This window comes from Colossoma macropomum, unplaced genomic scaffold (genome assembly GCF_904425465.1).
Source record: "Colossoma macropomum unplaced genomic scaffold, Colossoma_macropomum, whole genome shotgun sequence".
Taxonomy (NCBI): Eukaryota; Metazoa; Chordata; class Actinopteri; order Characiformes; family Serrasalmidae; genus Colossoma; species Colossoma macropomum.
Window position 1 is genome coordinate 25,596,372 of NW_023494790.1, and position 24,355 is coordinate 25,620,726.

General features: G+C 38.9%; 1 protein-coding gene across 1 annotated transcript; it reads right to left on the reverse strand.

Moving 5' to 3' along the window:
- Positions 1-1,170: 1,170 nt before the first annotated feature.
- tbx21 (T-box transcription factor 21) lies at positions 1,171-17,536 on the reverse strand. The gene is made up of 6 exons (XM_036572787.1): positions 16,618-17,536; positions 5,571-5,725; positions 4,534-4,655; positions 4,032-4,190; positions 3,648-3,709; positions 1,171-2,535 (listed from the first exon to the last, which is right to left on the reverse strand). Exons 1-6 carry the CDS (start codon positions 17,103-17,105, stop codon positions 1,740-1,742), a joined length of 1,782 nt encoding a protein of 593 aa, XP_036428680.1. The 5' UTR covers positions 17,106-17,536; the 3' UTR covers positions 1,171-1,739.
- Between the last annotated feature and the right edge of the window lie 6,819 nt (positions 17,537-24,355).

The following is a 24,355-nucleotide window of genomic DNA, read 5'->3' on the forward strand; positions in this document are numbered from 1 at the left end:
AAATATTTTTTTACATAAATGCAGAAAAATGTGGTTTTCAATTATATGAGCCCTTTGATATAATTAAAAAAGGCTGATCTTTTTTTCATAGTCTAAAATGCTTTACACATACAGGCCCAAGACTCCAAATTCTATTCACTGGTGACTGCCATTCTCTACAATACCTAATGATTTGTAGTGTGTTGTCTGAGTGGCCAGGGTTTTAATGTGATTATTTATCGTGGTCTTTAGCTATGTGGGATGCAGGCATTTTGGGATTGATTTGGAGCTCAAATTTAGGCCTCTGTTTTAGGCAATTCCAAGTGCTGTATTTATCAGTTCAGACCTTTAAATTATGTTCTAGCTCATAACATAAGTGAAATCGTCTTCCATATGTATTACAAAAATATTTACAGTATGGTGGTAGAAATCTAATGAGGTATGTTCAAGAACATAAAATTACAGTAGCATGATTTAGCAGAGAGGGAGAGTGAAAGGTCAATGGGAAGCGAGGAGACAGGCTGAGTGAAACAAGCGCTGACATCTCAGGGCAGACATTGGCAAATCTATTGTTTCCCCTAATAGCTCTTACAGCGTATGACTTTATATGCCTTCTATACCTCATTTAGACTAATGAAGATGTGAATGAAGTGCAATTGCAAACCTCTGCATTGAATAATAAGCTGTAAATTTGAAAATGTGGTGTGGTTTTGTGCATGTAAGTATGTATGTGTGTTTGTGTTTGTGTATGTGATGTGGGGGACTGGACAGGTCCTTTGGGGAAGTGTCAGCAGGTGTATGTGGACTTCTTTAAATCATAAACTGCTGCAGCTTTTGAATTCAGTCTTTAGGCCAGTGTTTCAGTACAGTCACATTGTCTTGACTCCTGAGCTTCTCACCGTGTTTGACAGCAACCTTCAGAGCACCTGCAGCTGACCTTAACATCCACATAGCTACCACAGGGAAGGAACACAACAAAGAACATGAGAAGGCCAGCCAGAACATATGAATGAAGAGCAAAGGACACCAGTGCTACAGGAGAGTCCTGTTTGAGCTCTTACTGGCCTCTGATATCACCCCCCCAGCCTACCTTCAGCCACCCACGGAGCTCTGCCCCGCTCAGGTAGTCCCATACAAAAATGCAATACTGAAAATATATTACAATATTGTCTATTTATATTTTGGAATATATTTATAACTTATTGTATAACAATATTGTCGCTGTAGTGCAAAAAAACTCATAACTCCATTTTCTTTTACTTTTTATTTTTTTTTTTTTGAATGCTCGCTGCCCTTTATTTTGCATGAACATTTCATAACAATAAAAGTGGTCCAAAAATTACTTGGAAAAACATTACATTAGTAAATAAAAGATAATCTTTACTTCTCTTTTTCAGAAAATGAGATTTGTCCAGGACAGTTTTGATATTCTCCATATATTAATCTGTAGTACCAGTCAAAACGTTTGAGTACACCCAAAACCATCTTCAGCATATTTATCCATGCTATAAACTAGCATTCTGCATTTTAAGCTTTTGCCAGCAATTTTCATCTTAATTATCAGGCAGCAGTTCATGCTTAGAATAAATATAGGTAGTATAGGTGAGGTACAATTTTTCTTCTACTACAAAGTTGCCATTTCAGAGATATGAGGTTTTGTTACCACAGCGACAGCAACAATATAATTCGTTTTCACTGGGGACACTGCATCTCAGTGGGTGGGAAACAGACAGACCAAGTTGGGTGGTGACCAATGGCTCTCAGTGACCATAGAAACCATAGTAGCCTGCATCGCTGCTGCTGTCCTTCTCACAAGCATCGTTTCCACGGTTGGGAGGGGAATTCTCAGTGCTGGAGGCGTAGGGTGACACTCGTCTTTTCTTATTCTCTCCGCTCTCAAATAGGCCAGAGTCGGCTGAGTCCACTGATTTGACAGATGGCGTCTCCATCCAGGGTTCGTCCCCGGACTCCTTGGGCTTGTCCTGGAGCAGTGGAAGCCTCAGGGACTCCAAGAGTGAGGGAGGAGGGTGCAGGCGGGAATTGATGGAAGAAGGAGAGGAGGATGCGGAAGGGGAAGACACAGGGTGAAACCAGCTGAGGCCAGAGGTGGGCTTTGCAGGGTGGGGGTGGTTGAGGTACTGCGGTGATGGCCTCCCTGCGCTCCACGTCCCAGGGCTGGCACTGGACACGGGCCCAGAGGTGAAAGGGTTATCGGAGTAATAGCTGAGAGGGTGGTGGGGTGATGTCTGCAGTGGGAAGGGCTTGTACAGGCTATTGGACGAATAGTCCCCCTCATACGTATTGAAGTCCAGGCGGTTGGAGGGTACCCCCTGCTGGCCGGGGAGGTACCAGCGGCTGTGAGGGCCTGCAGGTGGGTCTTTGGGGCCCTGGTGAGCCATGCTGACGGGCTCATGGCTGTAGAAACGGCTGTGCTGAAGTGGGCTCACATACTGCTCGGGCAGGTAAGGCTGGTGAGGGTAGCAGCTGCTCGACATGAGCTGCTGGCCCTCCGTGGGGGAGGGCGTGAGACGGTCCGAGTCAGGCGGTGCGTAGAGGCTGTGTGGTAACATCAAAGGTCAGATGTCAAATTCAACTGACAAAACACCCACAGAGGTGTTAACTGCAAATATCTCACAGGCAAGGTGTGAACTTTGTCAATACTTAAAGAAATAGCATTTGGACCTCTGCTTTATTTCTGTAAAGAGATATTACAATTGTAATTTGTCACATCAAAACCTCATAACTTTGAAATTTGCAAACTGCCTTTTAAACTGTATAAACATATCATGATGACTAACAGGAATGGTCCAGAATGACTTAATTAGCATGCAATAGGTATGTTTTTTGCTTCTCTTATAAAGTTGCCATTTTGGAGATGAGGTTTTGGTACAACAGTGAAGATATGTTCCTTGTTTACATGAATGACTGTAAAAAATTCAATATTCTTTTTAAGGATTAGGGGTTTCTCTTGGAGCAGTTTTGTTTTTACAAACTTTGGGTCCACACTTCAATTCCTTGCTGTTTCAAACGGGAATTCCACCAATTTTTCCAACTGTCTGCATAATTAAACAAAAGATGTAATCAAAGTGATTCAGAATGTTTTAGTGTGGAATGCTCCATTCTAGAGAAACTCATTTAGAATGGTTCACAGTGGTAGTTATAAGAATGAGAAATCTGTTTAAAAGCTACCTCAGAGCTTTTATATGAAATGGTAACAAATGATGTCCAAGACATTGTTTTCCAATGGTTGTGAGAAGATCTTGGCCTAACATTTATTTTTAAAATACTTTCATGGTGAAGAAGTACATGCAAGGCATTGTACGGAAATTAGAAAACTTTCTATTTTACCGTTATCAGTATTACAAATAAAAACTCAGAAGACATACGTAGATTCACTGGTCATTTTTGATAGCAAGTAATATGGCTATTTGCATTGGTTCACTGGTCTCACATAGCATTGTAAAGAAACTGAAGTCGAAAACTTTCTCTGAATTATGCAGACATTGTGAAAAATCAGTGGAATTCCACGTAACTACATAATTTTCATACTTGTTTCATAATAGCTATTGAATAATAACTTGATAATAAGCCTAACATCTAAAAACTGAATATTGTAATCGTTCAATGGATTAGTCAATTAATTAATTTATTTATTTTGATATACTTACGTGTCATAATTGTCCCGGAAACCTTTCGCAAAGGGGTTATGGTCTATTTTCAGCTGAGTGATCTAAAAATACAGTAGCAGCAGACAGGACAAAGAGAGAGAAGGATGAATTCACTGTCCATTAGAATAAGCTGATAAATTATATAACTTAAAAACTATGACCAATTTTTGTACATATGGCTTAAACAAACATGGTGCACTGATATAAAGCCATTATCATCCATCAACATCCAGTCTGGTCAGACTGTTTCTTCCTATGCTTTGTAGAAGCACCTCATTTCAGATCTCATCAGTGGTTTGTGTTGTAGGTACAAAGTGATTAAGAGAGAGAATAGAACCCACAGCATGTGTAGGATGGGGGGATGGGGTGGATGGGGTGACTCACATCTGCATTCTGGTAGGCCGTGACTGCGATGAACTGCGTCTCAGGGAAGATGAAGGTTTGTGCTTTAGAGTTGAGGAAGGGATCTTCCGTTCCATCCTCCTTCACCTCCACTATGTGCAAGCGTGGCTGGTACTTATGCAGAGACTGCAGCACTATCATCTGTGTTGGGGGCAAAGTAATACACAGTGAGATAGAGTAGGGAAAAAGGCATACAGAACCACTCACATTCAAAGAAATAATATCTTGGCAAGTGCAATCATCTTAAATGTAGTCAATATATATCTATTATTTCTTATTACGAGATTGTTCTGAGAATATTAAAAGAGTATTGAACCTATTTCTGTATATTTCCTACTTGTTTTAAGGAAATGTATCTAGTGAAATTACTTTATTCTATTGGTAGAATGTCAACTGTAAAGGTTATTATTTAATCAAAGGCCACAAAGGCTGCCAATAAACGGCCCCAACAAACTTAGCACGAGCGAAGTTTGGCGAGAGATACCTGTGCCATGTTGTTGGAGCTGCCCTTGTTGTTGGTGAGTTTTAGTTTGCCAAATGAGACTTCTTGCCTCATCCAGTGATTTCCAGTGTTGGGAGAATCAGGGTGCATGTACATCCTATTACCTGTGCAAAAGAAACAAAAAATATTTACCATTTGCATAAAGCAACAGTGTCTTATTTTCACAATTTCACGGTTTTCTAAATGGTTCTTGGGTTGGATGGATGGTTCCAGGAAAACCCTTAATTGGTATAGAACGTTTACATCATTTGGAGGTTTTTTTCCCCTTAAATTCTCAGTCTGTGTCAATTATGTGTATTAACTGACATTAAACGTACAGTACCAAAATATTTCTTTGTATTATGCTCTGCAACAAGGCCAGTAGATAAAGCTCACTGTTTATCTAACTTTCTGGTGTATTAAGTGGTATTTGGAGAGTGCTCTTATGATGATCTACATCACAAAGGGCCAATAATGTTTCAGAGGATGTTTAATATGGTGCTTAATGTGGCAGCCTATTATACAGTAATTACATGGAAAACAATGCAAAGTGCCAGAGTTATACTTAAATTACAGATTCTTCTTTAAAAGACCATTTATTGAAAGATGTTTTGGCACATTTATTTTCAGGCACCATGATGAGCCATTACTTTATCTGCATAGTTCACATGTTATTCATGTCAAAAATAATTAAGACCTTTTCTTTCTTGATAAGATTTGAAAATTTGAGCTCGGCCTTGAGCAGTGATTGGAATAAGCACACCTCAAATGCAATGCATCATTACTGTTCAGTCATTCATGGCACACTGTTGCAGCTCGCAGCCACAGTGGCAGATCTCATGCACAAGTTTCTCTGATTGTGGTGTACAGTGACACCTGATATATTCTTCTCACAGCCACAAAAAGACACAGCACTGAGAACTGGGGCTTTTCTTCCTGCAATGCGCACTGACACTCACAATGTGAAAACCACGATACAGATAAAAAAGCAACTTAAAAAAGATAGTGAGCAGAAGCAAGTCTGTGTGATCACTGAGTACCTGGCATGTTGCCTTCTGCTTTGCCACACTGCACCCACTTGCCACCCTGGTACCTCCAGTGGTGCTGGTCAGCTAGAACCACATCCACGTACACGTTGTAGTGAGCAGACGGATCCAGAGAACTGATATTAAAGCTGAGAAAAGGGAACATCCTCCTGCTCAGAGAGAAAAGCACAGAAGCCAAGCACAGGAGACGTCAGGAGATCAATATGTTCAAGTATTTCTGAATTTCAAAAAACATCACTGACAGCAAAAGTGGTTTAAGGACCAAAGCAAGGCTGGACTGGTGTCTGTACTAAAATGTGATATTATCAGTACCACATCAAAATCTCCATTTTATCCCCCCTTTTTTTTTTTTACATGAAATCAGCTGCCATCTACATTGTGCAAACTTTTAATGATGAATGGAACAAGAGGAATGGTCCAAAACAAGCTATCAAACTTATCAAATCTCTTTACATAAATACACTTTTTTTTTACAACAGCAAGTATATTATGATAAATATATAACAATACCAGACTGGAATGAATGACAATCACTAGTGCATGTTCAACTATATTTATATTGATATGATTCATTATATAATGTCTAACCGTAACCTTATATATATATATATATATATATATATATATATATATAACCTATATATATATATATATACACACACACACAAAATAAAAATACAAACTATAATACAAACAAAAATAGTTTCAATGTTCAGTTCTTCTATTCATTATTTATTTATTCATTTATTTATAATTATTTTTAGGAGTTGCAGTTAATCCCAGAATCTAGGGGCGCTACAGGCCCCCCAGCATCCCCACATACTGTGTCCCTGTGTGTTGGGTGGGTGTAGTGTTCTAAGTCCCTGAGAAATGGAGGTGCGGGCTACGTGTGAATTTTTAATAAGTCTGTTAATAAAAGATGTACGGAGAAAATCATAAAGCTGATTGCTGCAGCTTTACTAGTAGACCAGATTTTGATGGTAGGGGATGTCATTGAGAGGAGGTAACAGAGAGGTCAGTGTGTCCCCAGGCAATACATTGAGGGAATGCAGGGTAGAGTTCATCACACATTACACATACACAGAAACACCCTTAATCTCAACCAGCCCAACACACAGCTGTACCTTCTTGTCAGGCTAAACAAAGAATTATTTATCATGATTAGTGGGGTTTCCCGTCTCTAGTTAAGCTTATATATTGTTGCTATCATATCAAAATCTCAAGCATTTCTGTTGGTCAGGAAACACCATACACAGCAAAAGTGGTTTAAGAACTGAAGCAAGGATTCGCTTGTGTGACTATTAATATGTGATATCACTGTCATATCAAAACTTTATACATTTATTTCTTTGTTTATTTATTTATTTACACCATTTAAACGCATCAGCGCCCTTTACATTGTATGAACGTTTCATGATGAATGGACCAACAAAAACATTCCTTTTTACATTAACTTACATTCACCTTAAAAACATATCGGGTTGTCAGAACAAAACCTCATATCTCCAAAATGATAACTTTACAGGAGAAGGAAAAAACCCACTTTACTTTTAATGTAAGTCAATGGAACTAGACTTTTTTCTAAGTAATTTTGGGCCAATTCTTTTGGTCAATTCATCATGAAATATAGATAAAATGTAAAGGGTAACAGGTATTTTCAAATTAGGTCAAAACCTGAAAAACAAGAAAAATGGAATTACAAGGTTTTGTTCTGACAACAGCGATATTTTTTATTCTGTTAACAGTGACCATTTTGAAAATGCAAGATTTTGTGACAGCACCAATAAGCCAGTTTGAAAGCATTTCCACGCTGCAAAACTCGATAACTCTTTTATGCTTTTGTATCATTTAAGTACAGCAGTTTCCTTTACACTGTGTGAACAGTTCATGATGAGTGGGCCAATAGAAAAGCTTGGAATAAAACCTCTTTACATTAACTTGCTGTAAAAGTTAAGAACATTTCTCTCCTGCAAAGTTACCATTTTGGAGATGAGTTGCATTTACAGTAACTCTATGGCTTGCTCATTAGAGAGAGAAGCATCATGTCCTGTTTGGTGCAAGAACGCCATGTGCGATAAACACACAGATAATTGCTTCAACAATAAGACAACAGTGCACTTGACATTTGGCACATTATCTTACACCCAATTCAGCCCGAGGCTACAGCACTTTCAGTCTAGCAAAAGCACTTCAGAGACGTTTCTGATTGTATAAGCAGTCTCTGTATCACTGGTGCCACGTGGCCACAACTCATTCATTAAGTTGTACTGTAGTAGGCTCTGCTGCCCAAGCACAAACTTCCACTTCATTCTGACACTCCTGCCAGGTGTGAAAATCAGATTGGTCTGGTCAAATTTGTATTTTATTCCATGAAATTACAAGCTCTTTTTTTCCACAGAAATTTAAAATTGAAATATTAAAAAGTTTAGGTTTTGAATACATTCTAAATGTGGAATGGGAGCTGTGCTCCTCTCTTAAAAATAAAGATTCTTGCCTTAGACATACGGTTCTAGGAATGACTTTAGTTAGTATAGAACTTTCACATTATGTGGAGGTTCTTTAAATTAAAAAACTTACAAATGTCATTTGCCATGAAACCAAAGATGGCTTTTTAACGGAATTGCACCAAAGAACCCTTTTTGGCACCTTTGTGTATGTTGTATAATCCTGTTTTATTTATTACAATTCTAGAAAAAAGAACTGTGATTAGAGTAGAACTTTTATATTGTGTGGAAGATTGTGAATGCTCTCTTTAAACAACCAGAAATTAATGTAAAAAAAAGTGAATATTGATAAAATAAAGGCTAAATAGATTAAGCCATATGTTTCATGCACAAAACCAGAATCGATTTTGTATGGCCTACACACCTGGACAGCTTTTTATTAGGTACAGTGAGTTTGCTCTGGACTGCTCTTTAGAAAACCATTGAAAGTGCTTCTTTTTTGTCACTGCTGCAAAAAACTTATTTTTAAGAGAAAACATGATGGTCATTTGCTTTATATTTCCATCATTTAGCAAAATAAAATAAGTAGATGGAGAATTGAGACATTAGATATGTTTGTTTGGACTAAATGTGAGTGAATGTGTAATTTACAGTAAACTAAAATTTATAGCTCAGATTGTTTTCTTTTATTTAGAAAGTCAGGCATTTTGACCTTTGAACTGACCTTTAACCTGCATCCCTCAATCCACGAGAGTGGAACAGATGTAGGTAAAGTCCTCTCAGACTTGTTTCTTTGACATTCACCACATCACTGCTACAGGGTTCTAATGGCCATTCTGCATGCAACTGTCATAAGCACTGCCTCCCTGACAATCAACCATCTAATGGAAGAATGCTAACGTGTTTATACATCTCGAACGTGCAGTTCCAATATCTCATACGGCTCGATAGAGACTGAGCGACAGCGTTGTTTCAGAGGAAGCTATAAATGATCCCGTGATTGAGCAATAGGACTGGAGGACTGAGATGTTGGGGTGATTTTATATTTTATTTTATTTCTAGGGCTTGAATAAGTTCGGATAAAGTGCTTGCATTCTTGGTCGAATAAGATTTTGCATTTATGTCTTTATTTATGTTTTTACTTGTATTTTATTTTTACAAGAAATTTGGTCCATGTAGTTAGCGAATCTCAATAATCATTGTTCTATTATATTGCATATATGTGGGTATCAAGAGGTATAAGAGCAAGATTAATGTAACATGAAAAAAATAATATGTCAAAAAAATCCCCTTTGAACACTTCAAAATTCATAAAGATGATACCAAACTCGAAATATCTAAATACACACTTTTTTAGTCCAACGTTTTCTGTGTTATTTATTAATTTATGAGCTTTTTTGGAGGGGGATTGGGGGGTGCTAGTCAACATTTTCAGCTTATTAGGCAGGGACAGCCCTAATATTTTCACTTTTGGATCTAGTGAGAACCAAGTCCTTGGTTTGCTGATGTGCTATGTGTCAGCAGGTGTTGACCCGCCTGATTGCCCACACGAAAGCCACTAATAAGCAGTCATCGTTGTCAGGCAGATACTTGCATTGTAAAGCCAATGTTTGAAGGGTTTATTCTTCCATATCAGCGATCAATATAAGTGAAAACAGAAACTAAAACAAGGCTTGTCTCTGAACCATTTTACTCTCTCTGCCTCCTAAAGCTGACTGATAACCAGAGAACATGCTGCTGCCTCTTTCTTCCTCTGACTGAGCTCCATAGGTTGTCATACTTATCTAAAAGAGACGATTTATAAGAAATCAGTACTTGGCAAGGGGGAAACCTAAGGGTTTACCACAGAGAAATGAGTTTTGCATGAGTAGGAGGCACAGGTTTACTATGACAAAAATGGTTAACCTATGGAAACTTCTCTATGACTCCTTCACTTAATGGTAGAGTAAAGACTCTGCCTGTAGGTGGTTGCCAAACACAGACGTCCCTCCTCTGCTGTCTAGGACTCTTATTTGCGCTCATAAAAGTGAAGCAGTTTCCATTAGTTTTATCTGATAGCTCTCTTCCTCATTCTGTCTTGAAGAAGAGGCGCGCCTTGAACAGCACACATCTCTTCAGGGCATGTAAGCATGAAATGAAACTTAAGAGAGATTAAAAAACAACAGAGAAGCATGGTCTGCTAAGAAACTGACCACTTCCTTTAAAAGGCGAGAAAGCGCACGGTGAGTCAGAAGGATGGCAGAGGCAAATAGATAAATAGATAGAGGAAAGAGAATAAAACAAGAGTAAATATAGAGTGAAGTTTGCAACAGAGAGAGAGAGAGAGAGAGAGAGAGAGAGAGATGGAGAGAGAGAGAGAGAGAGAGAAAGAGAAATAAAGACAGTAAAAATTAGAGACAGAGAAAAGGAGAGAGAGAGAGACAGACAGATGGAGAGAGAGAAAGAGAGACACAGACAAACAGAGAGAGGGACAGACAGACAGAGAGAGAGAGAGAGAGAGAGAGAGAGAGAGAGAGAGGCAGGGATGTGAAGCAGAAGATAGCTAAGTGACTGGATATTCAGTGGGGAGAAGACTTTTCTCCTTGAGTGCACTCACTGATTCACCAGGACAGGAGTTCAGGTCCAGTTTATGTCACCGCACGTACGCTTGATCATCTGTGATGAAAACATGCCAGTCTGCAGCTGCTGGTGGACATGGCCAAGCTTCTCTGAAGAAAGCCCTCTAGTTTGCACTCTGTGTTTTTTATTTGTATTGGTTTCATTTAGGTTCAATTAGAATTGATGGGTGCTGCTCTGGTGCAGAGCTTATTGTGCAATAGACATACCTTTAAAAAAAAAAAGGTCTTGGTCTTGGACGTACAGTCCTGGGGAAAACCTTCAAAATCTCATTTACGCAATGGTTCTTCCACTGAAAGGTTCTTAAGGGAACCAAAAGTGGTTCTTCTATGGCATGGCTCCAAATCACCATTTTTGTCACCTTTATTTTTAAGAAGTGTTGAATGTTTGTCAGGGATTATACCGATGTGGTGAGTTTAGAAACCACTTAACAAACGCTGATGGCGGAGCGGCGTCACTGTACATGACTCCGACGGAGCTTTTTCTGTTGAAAAACAGAGAGAGCTTAGCAACCACAGTCACATCCCTCATAACAGACAATCCCTTTGATCTTGATGTTGTTTTACTGAACTGCATCTGTCTCATGTCATCTGCATCTATCAATGCTGTGCTTCTGGATTCTCCTAGAGCTTGCACCTAGCAGCTCAGTAGTGAGCAAGTGCCACAAGTCCACCAGCTACTGGGTACTTTACTGCTGAGGCCTGGCAGCTTGCAGCAACACTCTGCTATACTCTATGCTACCATCAACAGCTGAACAGGAAATGACATGTTCGCTGAAAAAAAGAGAGAGAGAGAGAGAGAGCAAATGCAAACATCTAAAATAGACAGAAATATCCTCTCACCCTTGCAGCGTAGGACATAAAAAGGGTGTACAAGTGGTACAGAAGACTTAGTAGTGTTCTGCACTTTCTAAGACACAAATATACAAGATAATATAATAAAAGTATATATATAAAAGTATAAATGGCAAATGAAATGGGGAAAGCATAAAGCCAATAAACAGCCTCGATATTCAGTCATGACTACTAAAGATTAATGCCAATATTCAAGCTTCGGAAATGTGGTGTTTCATTTCATGCAATATCATAAAGTGAAATTAACAAGGCAAACTTTCTGCCCTAATGCACTTGTATTAGAAGACAAGTAAGGTTTGAACAGACATGCAATTAAAACATGCAACAGCCTACAATATATCCACCTACACCATAAACACTGCACATAGACTCTATAATTATATTTTGGACCAAGGTACACCACTCTCATCAGGGGAATTTGACTATTTGCATTATTAAAGTAATCATGCCATAAACAACTGCCTGGAAATTTTGAACAGCGCTACATGCTCCTTTAGACGCTGAATTTCCAGATGTGAATTCGCTGAAGCAGAAAAGGTGTTTTATTTTCACTTTGAGCACAGACCCATGATTCCTCTGAGTGTGGACTTCGCAGAAGACGGAATGGTAAGATCTACAAAGAAGCTGCTGAATCACATCTCCATGAAGAGTGCTCAGAACTGAACCTGAACCAAACTCTTTTCTGAACACTTATATGGAGAACATTATTTTCTCTGGCCACAAACATCATATCATCACTGTCCAAACAAATTCATGTATTTGCAACCTTGCAGTAGATGGCAAAAATGGTCTTAACTTAAAATGTAAATTAATGAGTAGAGATATTCCAGGTTATTTTGGAGTGAATTCATTCATCATGAGAGTTTTACACAATGTAGGTGCTGCACATGGGCAGCTGCTGTTCTCAAATGATAATAAAAATATAAAAATAATGGAGATACATGGTTTTGATATATATATATATATATATAAAAGTATACGCTACATATACACTATGTATTGTATTGTTGTCAGAAGAAAACCTTGTATCTCCAGAAAGATAACTTTACAGGAAAAGGAAAAACCTACTTTACTTCTAATGCAAGTCAGTGGAACCAGACTTTTTTCCAAGTAATTCTGGGTCATTTCATTTGGTCCATTTAGCAAGAAATTTATATACAATGTAAAGGGAAACCGGTATTTTCAAATTATGTCAAAACTGAAAAACGTCAAAAATGGAGATATAAGGTTTTGTTCCGACAACAGCAATATATCTCTATATCACTTCCATGTCATGTTGAATACATTTTATCTCTGTGTGATTATTGTTTTTAGGAATTAAATTGCTAAACAATGTAAACGTGTGATCATATTTTCATTAAAAACCTCTCCAGATTATGTAGATAATTTCAAAAAGAATACTAACGTTAACAGTTTTGGTATATCTTATCTCTATTGTTTTAAATGAAATTTCTCACCTATCTCACTTCAGTCTAGATACATAATTAATGAAATCCTTTGATGTTGTAGACTAATACAGTACATCATCTCAAAAGCTTGACTTTGGATTTTCAATATTTCATTATTCATTTGGTATTTTACTGTCTTTTACATTTCTATTTAAAACTGTAAACGCTGTCAGATAAACTCATGGTCATCTAACTGGTCATTTGATTTTTTGATGAATTTGTATCAATAAGCGCATGCTTCCTTCAGCATTTTTGGAAAACGACTGATGTGAGCCGGTTACTCTTGAGCCCACACAGAGCATGTTTAATGGAGTACGCACGGGCTAGTGGCGGAGCCGATACTGGAGAAACTGGAGGCAGTTTTAGAGGAGAACTTGAAAAGGGTTGAGGACCTCTGCTCTCGTCTCAGGCTCTGGGCCTTACAACGCATTTCAAAGCCTCAGCTCGGACTGCATCTCACCACACTTCTGAGGAAACTTGCCTCGCTGCACAGACTACCAGACCAGAGGAGAGAGAGTGAAGAAAGAGCAAGACAGAGTGCGAGAAAGAGGAAAAAAAAATCACCTTCCTTCATTTCCTGCACTTCAAAGCTACCTCCACTGATGTGTATGGCCATCCGAGTTTCAGCCCCCACTCGCACACCACCCCCCCCTTCCCCCAAAGTCTTGCCACCCCCTCCCTACTCTTCCTGCTCCTAGGGCTGAATGAACTGAGCTGGGCCACTTGTTGGTACAGAGACCCACCACTTCAAAACCCCATTATATAAAGCTCTCACCTACAGAATACACTGTTGACCTCATTTGTATTTGGCTGCTGCCTGAACATAAAAAAATATTGCAGGTAACACAGAATTTTGTTTTTGAGTCTGATATAGGATCAATTAATTTTGTAATATAATTCAAATGTAGATTTAATTACCCTATAAAAGTGTAAAACAAGTGTGCGCTGTATTGTGCTGGCTGTTCAGAAATGGAAGAGGTTCTTCTTGAGCTCCCCTAAAGAAGAATTTACTGAGTGTGTCAGAAACACAGTACTAAACTATCACCCCTCATGGCACTGGGGTGGCACCCTAAATGGTAGGTCTTCAGAACCCTAAAGAACATAATTGTGCCATATTTCATTAGTTATATATTTTTTTAATTTGCATTGACTCCATGCATCCTGTCTTGACAATCAAGCTTTTCATTTTATTTATTTTTTTATTTCATAGAAGTTATGAAAAGTTACAAACATGCACCTTTCCACTGGGAAAGTAAATGTAGTTTACTTTTAAAACTAATTTAAGGTACACAGCTGGATCTTTGAACATACATTTAAATTGTTTGTACCTTGCAGGTCAAAATTATACTGTTACAGTAATAATAAACATACATAAATGACAAAAATCCACTGAAAGAACGCGAGAAGAAAACCCTGCTACTCTCAGTTACGCTGGAACTGAAAGTCTACTTTGCTTTTTACCTAAGAGAGTGCTGAGAAGTCCAAAGATGTGGTCCGCTACATACAACATGTGGGTGTCTCAAGGTCTTTTTTTATATAGAATTGTCCTTGTGGGGCTCCAGTGAAGCTTTGTTGCGTGCCTTATGTTATAGTTGCAGTCAACAATGTACTACATGCTTGACTTACGAGTGGCTAATGCTGTAACAGGACTGTTTGTTGTAACATCTCTGTGCACGAATTAATTTTTCCCAAGGCGCTGTCTGACCAACAGATTTAGAATGTGTGTGTGTGTGTGTGTGTGTGTGTGTGTGTGTGTGTGTGTTGTAGGCGAGATGTATTAATTACTTCAATTATACGAGCAGGGCAACCGTGGCTGCAATGTCATTTTCCACAAGGTCTCAAGGCATCTGCCACTACGAGTTACATCAAAAAGTGTGTATTCTCACATACCACTGCTGCATATGACCACTCCGAACATACACCCACACACATGCGAGCTTTCACATGTACACACGCGAAAATACACACAAGCTCTGCTTTAAAATTTATCATAACTGAACATTGCAATCAAATTTGCATCATTATGTTTACTGTTAATTCACATGAAAATAAGTGAATCAAAGCAATTAAAATAATAAACTGCTCCTTAATGGTGGCACAACTCTAATTTTCTAAATGTTACCATGCAACACTACTAAAAACTTCAGCTCTTACATCAGTATAGTTTAGTTTATATGAAAAATCCTGTATGTCAATTTACTTAGTGTAATATGACATACAGACATTCAGAGAGTGATTAAACATCTGCATAATTTGCTTTGTCATCTTTGTCATACAGCAAAAGCAGAAGATGTTAAAAGGCCATATCTTTCCCAGCAGGTATCATTTTACTTCATAGGTACATCTTTATTATGCACATTATCTCCAAAAATATTATTTGTGAGTTTTTCTTTGATAGTCAAAAGACACGGAAGATTAAATTCCCGCTCACTGCTGATTTGATTACATGGCATTGATGTGGGTCACCAGAATCTTGGCAGCGCACGATGTACGGCCTACTCAGCAAGACAACTCATCGAAATATCTAGGCCAACTTTCTGTGTTTGTTATTAATCTCAGAAAGAAACTTTCAGGTAGGGGGGTTGCCTATTCATCTGCCCCACCTGGCACAGTTTCATAACTAGAATATTTTCATATGCAGAAATACCTACATGCAATTTATACAACCGGCTCAAAGTAAAGTAGCTACAGCTATAAATTTATCAAAACCTACCATAAAAAAAGAAAAAACAAACAAACAAACACACGTGATAGGAAGAAAAACTGTATAAAAATAAATTTTCCTTTGAATTATAATTGAAGTAATTAGTATGATATTTGTTAGCATGTAATTAATTTAATATATATGACAAAATCAGATTCTGAATCTTATCAACATCTGATGTGAATATTCAGCAGATTAATCATGATGTCTGCGGTTTGATGTAATGCTCGCTGACCTGATGAGCACATTCTTTCCCCATTATGTACATCTACAACTATTTTTCCCACCTACAGCTGTTTGACATCAACTTCTCACCCGCAGTACACTACTCTCCTTCCTCATCCTCTTTCCTCAGACTTCCCTCCTTCTCACACTCTTCCTCCTCTCAAACACTGCAGGTGCCTCATCCAACACACTTTATCAGTTTCATTGCCTTTATTTACAATCTCAAAATGTGTTCCAAATCCTGCCCAAATTAAGACGAACGTTAGCATCTAAACACCTGTTTACCTTCACACAAAAACTCAGAGCGGGTCTTAGTGAAGGAACTCTTGGCCTAAATGACCTCTCTCGCTCCCTCTATATTCATAACTCTCCTAATTAGCCTTCTAAATTTAAGAGGCAGCTCGATTTCATGTCCACCTGCTTCAGCTGGCACTGTGTGCTCTATTCACTGGGCATTTCTTGCTTGCCCCCCTGCATCTCTTACATTACCCTGAACGCATTGCACTAAGTATAGGCTCTGTAGCCCAGTTCATTAAACTCTTACTCCATCCTCTTGACCAACTTCACTGCTGTCATCCCCCTCCTCCCAGATGCATTCACGCCCTTTAACCCCCCCCCCAAAAAAAAACAAAAAAAAAACACCCAGCCAGGATGCCCTCTAACCCCAAAACTACCCCCACATACACACACACGCACATACACACACACACACACACACACGCGCACACACATACATAAACACACACTCACCTGCCCTGCTTGGTGATGATCATCTCGGTCTGGTACTTGTGGAACTTGGCCCATAGTGGGAAATTGTTTAGGAGGACCTGCGTCTTGCCGCACACCTGCAGGCCGGGGAGCGCGCACAGCGGCGGCGCGCGCGGGTATCCGTGCTGCAGGTGCGTGGGATGGTGAGAGTGAGGAGGAGGAGGGGGCGGGGGGTGATGATGGTGGTGGGGGTGCTCCGGGTAAGCCGGGTAACCGTCCGGCGCTGTCCCGTACCCCTGTCCCGTCCCGCCGCGGCCGAAGTGGCAGCTGGTGAGCGGCGCGCCCGCGTAAAAGCGGCCCTGCTCTGTGTGGAAGGTCAGCGGCGCGCTCTCGTGCGCGTCAGGCAGCGGCTCGGGCCGGAGGTGCAGTCCCGGCTTCTCGCGGTGCGCCGCGTCCACGTCCTTGGGGAAGCCGTGCGCGTCCGCTCCATTCAGCATGTTGGGCTGGAAATTGCCGCCTATGCCGCCCATGCGCAGCGCCGCTCGGAGCTGAACGCGTGCGGGAGCATAGGCTTTCTCCAGCCGGAGAGAAAACTAGAGCGCGAAAGAATGCACAACAACAAAAAACTTTCATGTAAATCTCTCCAAAACCGAAAAAACTCTTCGCCACAGACTCTGTTGCGTGAAAGAGAGAGAGACAGAGGGTTCTGAGAGAATTACGCACACACCGCGAGCAGTCCCATAGCTAAAATGGCTTATCTGCGTTTCTTGGTTTTATTTCACCACGCTGGATGTGTTGCTGCTATAAAACTTTTTTAAAGCTCAGAATGACAGACCCACCGAGTCAAACGCGTGCAGTCTGTGATATATCCATTTGGTGGCTGCTGAGTGGGAGGAGGTGGAGCTGAGGACAGAGAAGGACGCGGATAGGACGCGTGGAGTTTCTTTTCCCACCTGTATTCAGACAAGGCCCGCCCAGCTGAACTCGGATTGGCCCGTGGTAGCCCGCCTCCTGTAGCGGACTGCTTGTGAGTATGAACTACTAGCCAATGCGAGTGAAGGAGGAGGGATATAGAACCACGTCCAGCCACTCGAAGAGCAGGAGGTCGGAGCTCGTAGGAAAACAGGTGTAGTTAAAGGGCCTTCCCCCGTTCTCCTCGCGGGGGTTCAGTTCATCGAGCCTGTGAGTGAGGACCGCCGTTAACACTTAGGTCTTTACGCTGTAAAGCGCCCCAAACGCTGTATGCGCGCTGTTCTTACCTTTACCGTGAAGGCTAAGGCGTTCAGTGCACGTTTAAAGGAACATAAACACGGTCATGGTCTTTAGAGAGAGAGAGAGAGAGAGAGAGAGGAACCAGAATTACAGAGAAGCTACAGATAAACTTCTATAAACTTCATTTATGCGAACGGGAGCACTTTATGAAGAAGGCGATGGGAAATCTTATGTGGTTCTTCAAGGGCTCTTCAGGAAGGACAATGGTTCTACATTCACACTTAAAAATGAAGACTCATCAAGGGTTCTTTAATAAAGGCAATGTTTTTTTAGAACCATGAGTTCTGTATAGAACCATTTCATGCTTAAATTGTTCTTTGCCTCATTAAATAGTTCTTCATAAAGAATGTGTTGGATATGGTTCTATTTAGAACTTTTTTGAAAATAGTTCTATATTGCACCAAAAGGTCTTCTTTTATTGTTACAAGCTTGACATTGTAACAAAATAGCAGAACACTTTTTGTTGCTATATAGAGCGCTTTTCAAAAGGTTCTATATAGAACCATCATGCAAAGGGTTCTTTGATTGTTCATGATTCTATATAGAATCATTTTCATTACTAAAGAATACTTGAAGAACCATCCTTTTTAAGTGTGCATGTAGAACCATTTTCTTTACTAAAGAACCCTTGAAGAACCATCTTTTTAGGTGTGTATGTAGAACCATTGTCTTTACTAAAGAACCATTGAAGAACCATAGTTTTGAAGTGTATATGTAGAACCATTGTCTATACTGAAGAACCCTTGAAGAATCATCATTTTGAAGTGTGTACATAGAACCATTGTCTTTACTAAAGAACCTTGGAGAAACCATCTTTTTTAAGTGTGTATATATAAATGATTGGACAAAAATGATAGCATTATTATCAGATGTTTAATAATTTTACATAAATTGTTCTATGTTTATGTATATATTTAATAAATGAACAAATGGCTTTGCTGGAGCATAATGAATAATGATGCCCCTCACTATTAAATTTGTTTTCTAGATTCATCATTATTACTCATTCAACATAGGGGACTTAGTGATCCAGCCGGAGGATTAATAACTTAGCAAACAATAAATAAGCAGACATTTTTATTTTTTTAACAAACAAACAAGGAAGAAAGATCCGCTTTAGAATCTCAGATATGAGAGAAAAGTAGACTTGAAATGAGTCAGGCCAAAATACCTATATAGGCTATGACAGATCAACAACAGAAAATAAAAAAGCAAAACAAACAAACAAACAAAGCCTGTAGCCAGGCAATAGGGAGTGCAAAAGCATGCACTACATCCTCAGTTTGAATTTTACACCCTCAGTTGAGCTTTGGGGAAAATGCATTTAGACAGCCTTTTTAACTTCTACACCCTTAAAAAAGTAGTTCTTCAAGGGTTCTTTAGTAAAGACAATGGTTATGTATAGAACTGTGAACACTCAAAGAACAATTTATACGTTTAAATGGTTCTTTGTGTGGTTCAATGGTTCTTCTCTATAATGTAAAACATGTTGTTTGTACTTCTTTAAAGAGCCTATTTTTATATAGCACTAAAAAGGGTTAAGTAGAAGAAAGAAAAAAACTCTTTTTGGTACTGTGTAGAACCTTTGCTCACAGTGTACCCAAGACCAGTCCTGTAATGTGCCGATATCTGTTAAGTATGCAAATCGTAACTTGTAGTAAAGACAATCATGTGATCACTGCAGATGGTGCATTGCGTCCTCTATCTTCTGGATGTTCACATTCTCTGGATGTTGGAGAAATGAGCAAGTAGGCTTACTATCATGGACTTTTTTTTAAATAAATAGTACTCAAATATCCTAAAGAGAAACCATTCCATTATATTGGGTTGTTCTTGTTAAACACCACTTTTCCAAAGCACCCCTAGTGCTTTTCTGTTTGTGGTAATCTTCACAAATTAGCAATTAAAGCGAGCACTTTCCTAGTGTGCACCCTCATTTCTTTCTGATATGTATTATTTTTAAGAGTCTAGCACAGCTTCCTTTACTCCACAGATGCTTAAGAGTGGAACATTCTACATTTAGAACACATTCAAAACCGAAACTTTTTGACAATTCAATTTTACTATTTAAGATGCTGTGAAGAATTGCTATCGAAGCTATCAAGATCTATCAAGAATTTTGTGTCCAAGCCAAGAACCATTTAGGAACTTTTATTTTTAAGACTGTACTCATTCTATTCTACATTCTGTTCATTAGGAATAACCAGAGGGCACCAGATATCCTTACCAGACATTCAATAACACCGCCTTGGGGATGACATTCTTGATTGCTAATGCAAAAGGGGAAAGTCAATATCACCAGTCTTCAATAAGGCTATGTTATTGACTTGGTTAAATAGTCACACATTTGTGAAAACTGTCACGTAAATAGTTTTGACATAACCTATGAAAGCATAAGGAGAACTTGTTGAAAATCTGCCTCCAGGATCTGAAGGTTATGAAAGTAATTTCAAAAATTATAATAAATGTCTTGTAACACCAGTTAACCTCAGTGATTTTGTTCTGGAACCAGGCCTGCCTAAAACATGCTTTATAGATTACCATGTTTTTGCTTTATGGATGTTTTCACATTTTTAGTGAGAGAAGGTAAAAAAAAAACAAACAAAAAAAAACACAACAAATCAAAACAAAAAACCCCAAAATATATGAACAAACAAAACAGTGGAATGTCCCCAAAGATGGAAATTCAGTTTATGGTTTGTAGTGGGCCTACATGTAGTCAAGTTTTTCCACACATAAACGTGCAACAGCACGCAGGAAGAGAAAAAGAGTCCCCCCTAGTACAGGTATGACACAGTTCCCTCTCAACACTGTCACTGCTCTAATTCCACTTTCTATGTCTCTCCTAGCAAGGTGAGCTCACAAGGTCGTACGTTGAACTCATTGGTGTTGACACTCATGGCAGGAGTGACTCGTCCCCAGCATTAAAGCTGACCAAAAGCCACCAAGAGACCCCCCCTCGTCCAAAACACATCCCTCTGAGGCTCTGCAGCACCTCACTGGCTTTAAATCCTGCAGGCCAGTCCAGCAGTGCCCTGAGGAACCCACCTGGTGTCCAAATCAGCTCTCGTCTACACCATCCTGACCATTACAGCCAGCAGATCACACATATGAGCAATACATTTACAGTGACCTCTGTCTCTCTATAGCCCACAGTGTTAAAGCATTTATTCGGTGGTTTTGAATGCTAGGGGTTCACACATCTGGTTGTCGCAGTTGACAGCTTTTTTTCATTACAGAACACAAGACAAGAGAGTTTAGGCCTTTCAGTGAAGTAGTTTCTCTTTCAGTAATGCAGACTGACCGCATATGCAGTGCATAAACATGTGAGAGAGTGCAGTAAACTGTAGAAATTACTGTTAAATAAAAATGATTTTACAAAATTCACTCTTAATAAATAAAAGTGCCAGAAAGGGTTCTTTAGAGTGATGCCATAGCAGAGCCACTTTTGAGCCCCTAAAGAACCTTTCAATGGATGGTTCTTCAAGAACCACATTTTGTTTAAGAGTGTGAAGAACCTTTTTGAAGCTCAAAGAATCTCTACATAATGTTAGGGTTCTATACAGATTAAACATTTTTTTTTCAGAACTGTACATCCAAACCAAGAACCAGAAACCTTTATTTTTAAATGTATACCCTTAAAAAGTGGTTCTTCAAGGCTTCTTTAGTAAAAGCAATATAGTTATAAGTTAAATATTGATATAAATTATGTATTGGTAAAAACAAGTTCTTTGCATGGTTCAGTGGTTTTTCTGTATGATGGATATGGTTCTTCAAAGAACATTTTAAAAATGGTTCTTTGTAGAACCAAGAAACGTTCCATTATAGAACCCTTTATGCTTTGAGTGTAGCACAGCTCCCTTTACTTAAAGAAGAGTAAAAGTGGGGGCTTTTCAAGTTTAGAACACGCTCAAAATCAAAACCTTTTAGTATTTAAATTTTACCATTTTAAATTCTATGAAAATAGTCTATAATTTCATGAAAAAAATGGGCAGTCAAACAAATTTAAAGCTTATATTAAAGTTAAAATGTCCAAACTTCGAGGATATTTTTTTAAGACTGTTCTTGTTCTGTTCTACATAGGAAATATTTCAGCAAAACAGAAGCATTATATGACAAATTAATTAATTTTGAATAAAACAGAGCTCCAGCTAGCCCTAACAGACCTTCAGTAACACGGTCTTGAAGATGACACACTTGATTGGTGCTGTAAAGGCTTAAGTCAATGTTGCCAATCTAAAGGCGGTCTTATCACTTTGGTTAAATAGTGACACATTTGTGAATACTGTCACATACATACTGTCGACATAACATATGAAACCATAGAGAGAACTCATTGAAAATCTGCCTCAGGATCTGAATGTTAGGCGAGTAATTGTCACAAATTGTAATTAGTGACTTGTAACACCAGTTTTTATCATTATAATTTTGATGACGTTAAATCACAGCAGGAGAAAAAAATAAATAAATAAAATAAAATAAAATATATATAATATATATATATATATATATATATATGTGTGTGTGTGTGTGTGTGTGTGTGTGTGTGTGTGTGTGTGTGTGTGTACACATGTATATATATTTTTTTCTCTTGCTGTGATTAGTTAGTAAGGAATGAAGTGAAAAGATTAGAGAATTTTTAAAAGACTCACCTGTTCTTTGTGCAGTGTGAGGTGGTATTTATTTATGTGGTGGAGCCGTGAAACTCATTGTGTGTAGCATGTCTTCTTCAAGCCAAAGATTTTCCAGTCTTGCAGTTGAAGATCTGAGCTGATAAACAGAAATTCTATGCTGAGTTGCTGGATTATTATTTTTATTGCACCTATCTTACAACTACACTCAATGGCCATTTTGTCAGATGCACACTGTAGGATTACAATTACCTTTTTTGGTTGGTGGACCATTCTCTGCACAGTAGTGCATAGGGGCTTTGACTCACTGCTTTTTTAAAACTCTGGGGTGATGATCCACCACTATATGATTGGGTTCAGGATGCTTACATCAAAAGAGAATATCCACTTTCCTTAAACTGAACTGAGCTCATAGGTGAGCCCTGGTTTAGTTTGCTGCTGTTGGGAACGAAATTTTTATAATATTCTGCATCAAAGGAGGGAAGTCCAGACCAGAGCATGCTTTTTTCTTCTTCTAGCAACTCGTCAGTGCTGTACTGTCTGCATAATCAGCCTGTTTTACTATTTTACTCTTTACAAATGTTCATGTCATTCTTAGAGCACAAGCTGCTGATAAGGAGGTTGTTTGAGATACATGTAGATGAGAAATGTCTCTTTTTAGTTTTAGTTACTTAGTTAGTAGCCTAGTTGTGTTTTTTCACTAAGACAGCTGCCCCATCACTCTTGGAGGTGTGGTACCACCAGTGCAGCAGTGACACCAACAAGGTAGTGATATGGTAGTATGGTAGTACGTGGGGCAGAAGTGTTATTAGGATTTCTAAATTCCTTAGCGTTATTGTTTTCGTTGACTATAGTCCATCAATCAAAAATATCCAGCCAAAGTTGGTCCTGAGGTCAGAAACTGACCATTGATGAGTGGCTGTATAGTAGCTAACAAAAACTGTAAGGAAGAAGATGAGCTATGATTAACATCAGAATTGGGTATATGAGGGCTGGAAACCACTTTGGTGATTTTCTTCCTCATGCACACCTAATTCAACTCATCAGTTGATTACCAGGTTTGGTCGGTGTTAGAGCAGGGAAATCACCAAACTGTGCTGTACTTTGGCCCTCAGATCCCACCCCTGGTCTACAAGGTGTACCAACACAAGATTTGTTTCTACCAAAGTGGCCAGTAAGTTTAAAACTTATGCGCTCTAATTCTGTTGTACTTTGTTTCCTGGGTTCTATTGCTAAGTTGTTCAGCTCAGTTATGCCTGGAGGAATGGGAAGAAGTACCCCTGATCCCCAGCCCCCACTGAAACCTGAGCAAGGCCAATGTTTCCATAGACTCAGGACTGAGAGACCAACCCTTTCAGACAGTACTCCATCATTCAGATTAAAAGAAAACACTCATGTGATTTGTCCATGTTTCATATATTTTTGGAATACCTGCCCAAAACAGTTACTGATTTATCCATGGTCTGCGATCAACTGCGTCATTCGTAGTAAGTGTTGTTAGGTTGGACGAGCTTCACAAAATATAGGCAAAAATCTATGCAACCTAATGATAAATTGTCATTCACAATTCAAAATGTGTACATTTAGAGTGCATTATTAATATCAAAAGATAATCATTCACTCTGTAAGGATAAACCGAGTGTTGTTTTTTTGTTTTGTAATTGAATGAATGTTAGCATGGTGGCAAACATGTCATTGTTGTTTCCAACCTGGTTATTTTTGATTAACTACAAGAACAAGAGTTGCACAGCACTGGACATAGTAAACTCAACATTATATAGCAAAAAAACACCATAAAAAATAAAATACTGGTAAATTACTGGTTAATAGTGGTATTTCTGTGCATTAATGGTAAATCACAGTAAAAAAAACCAAGT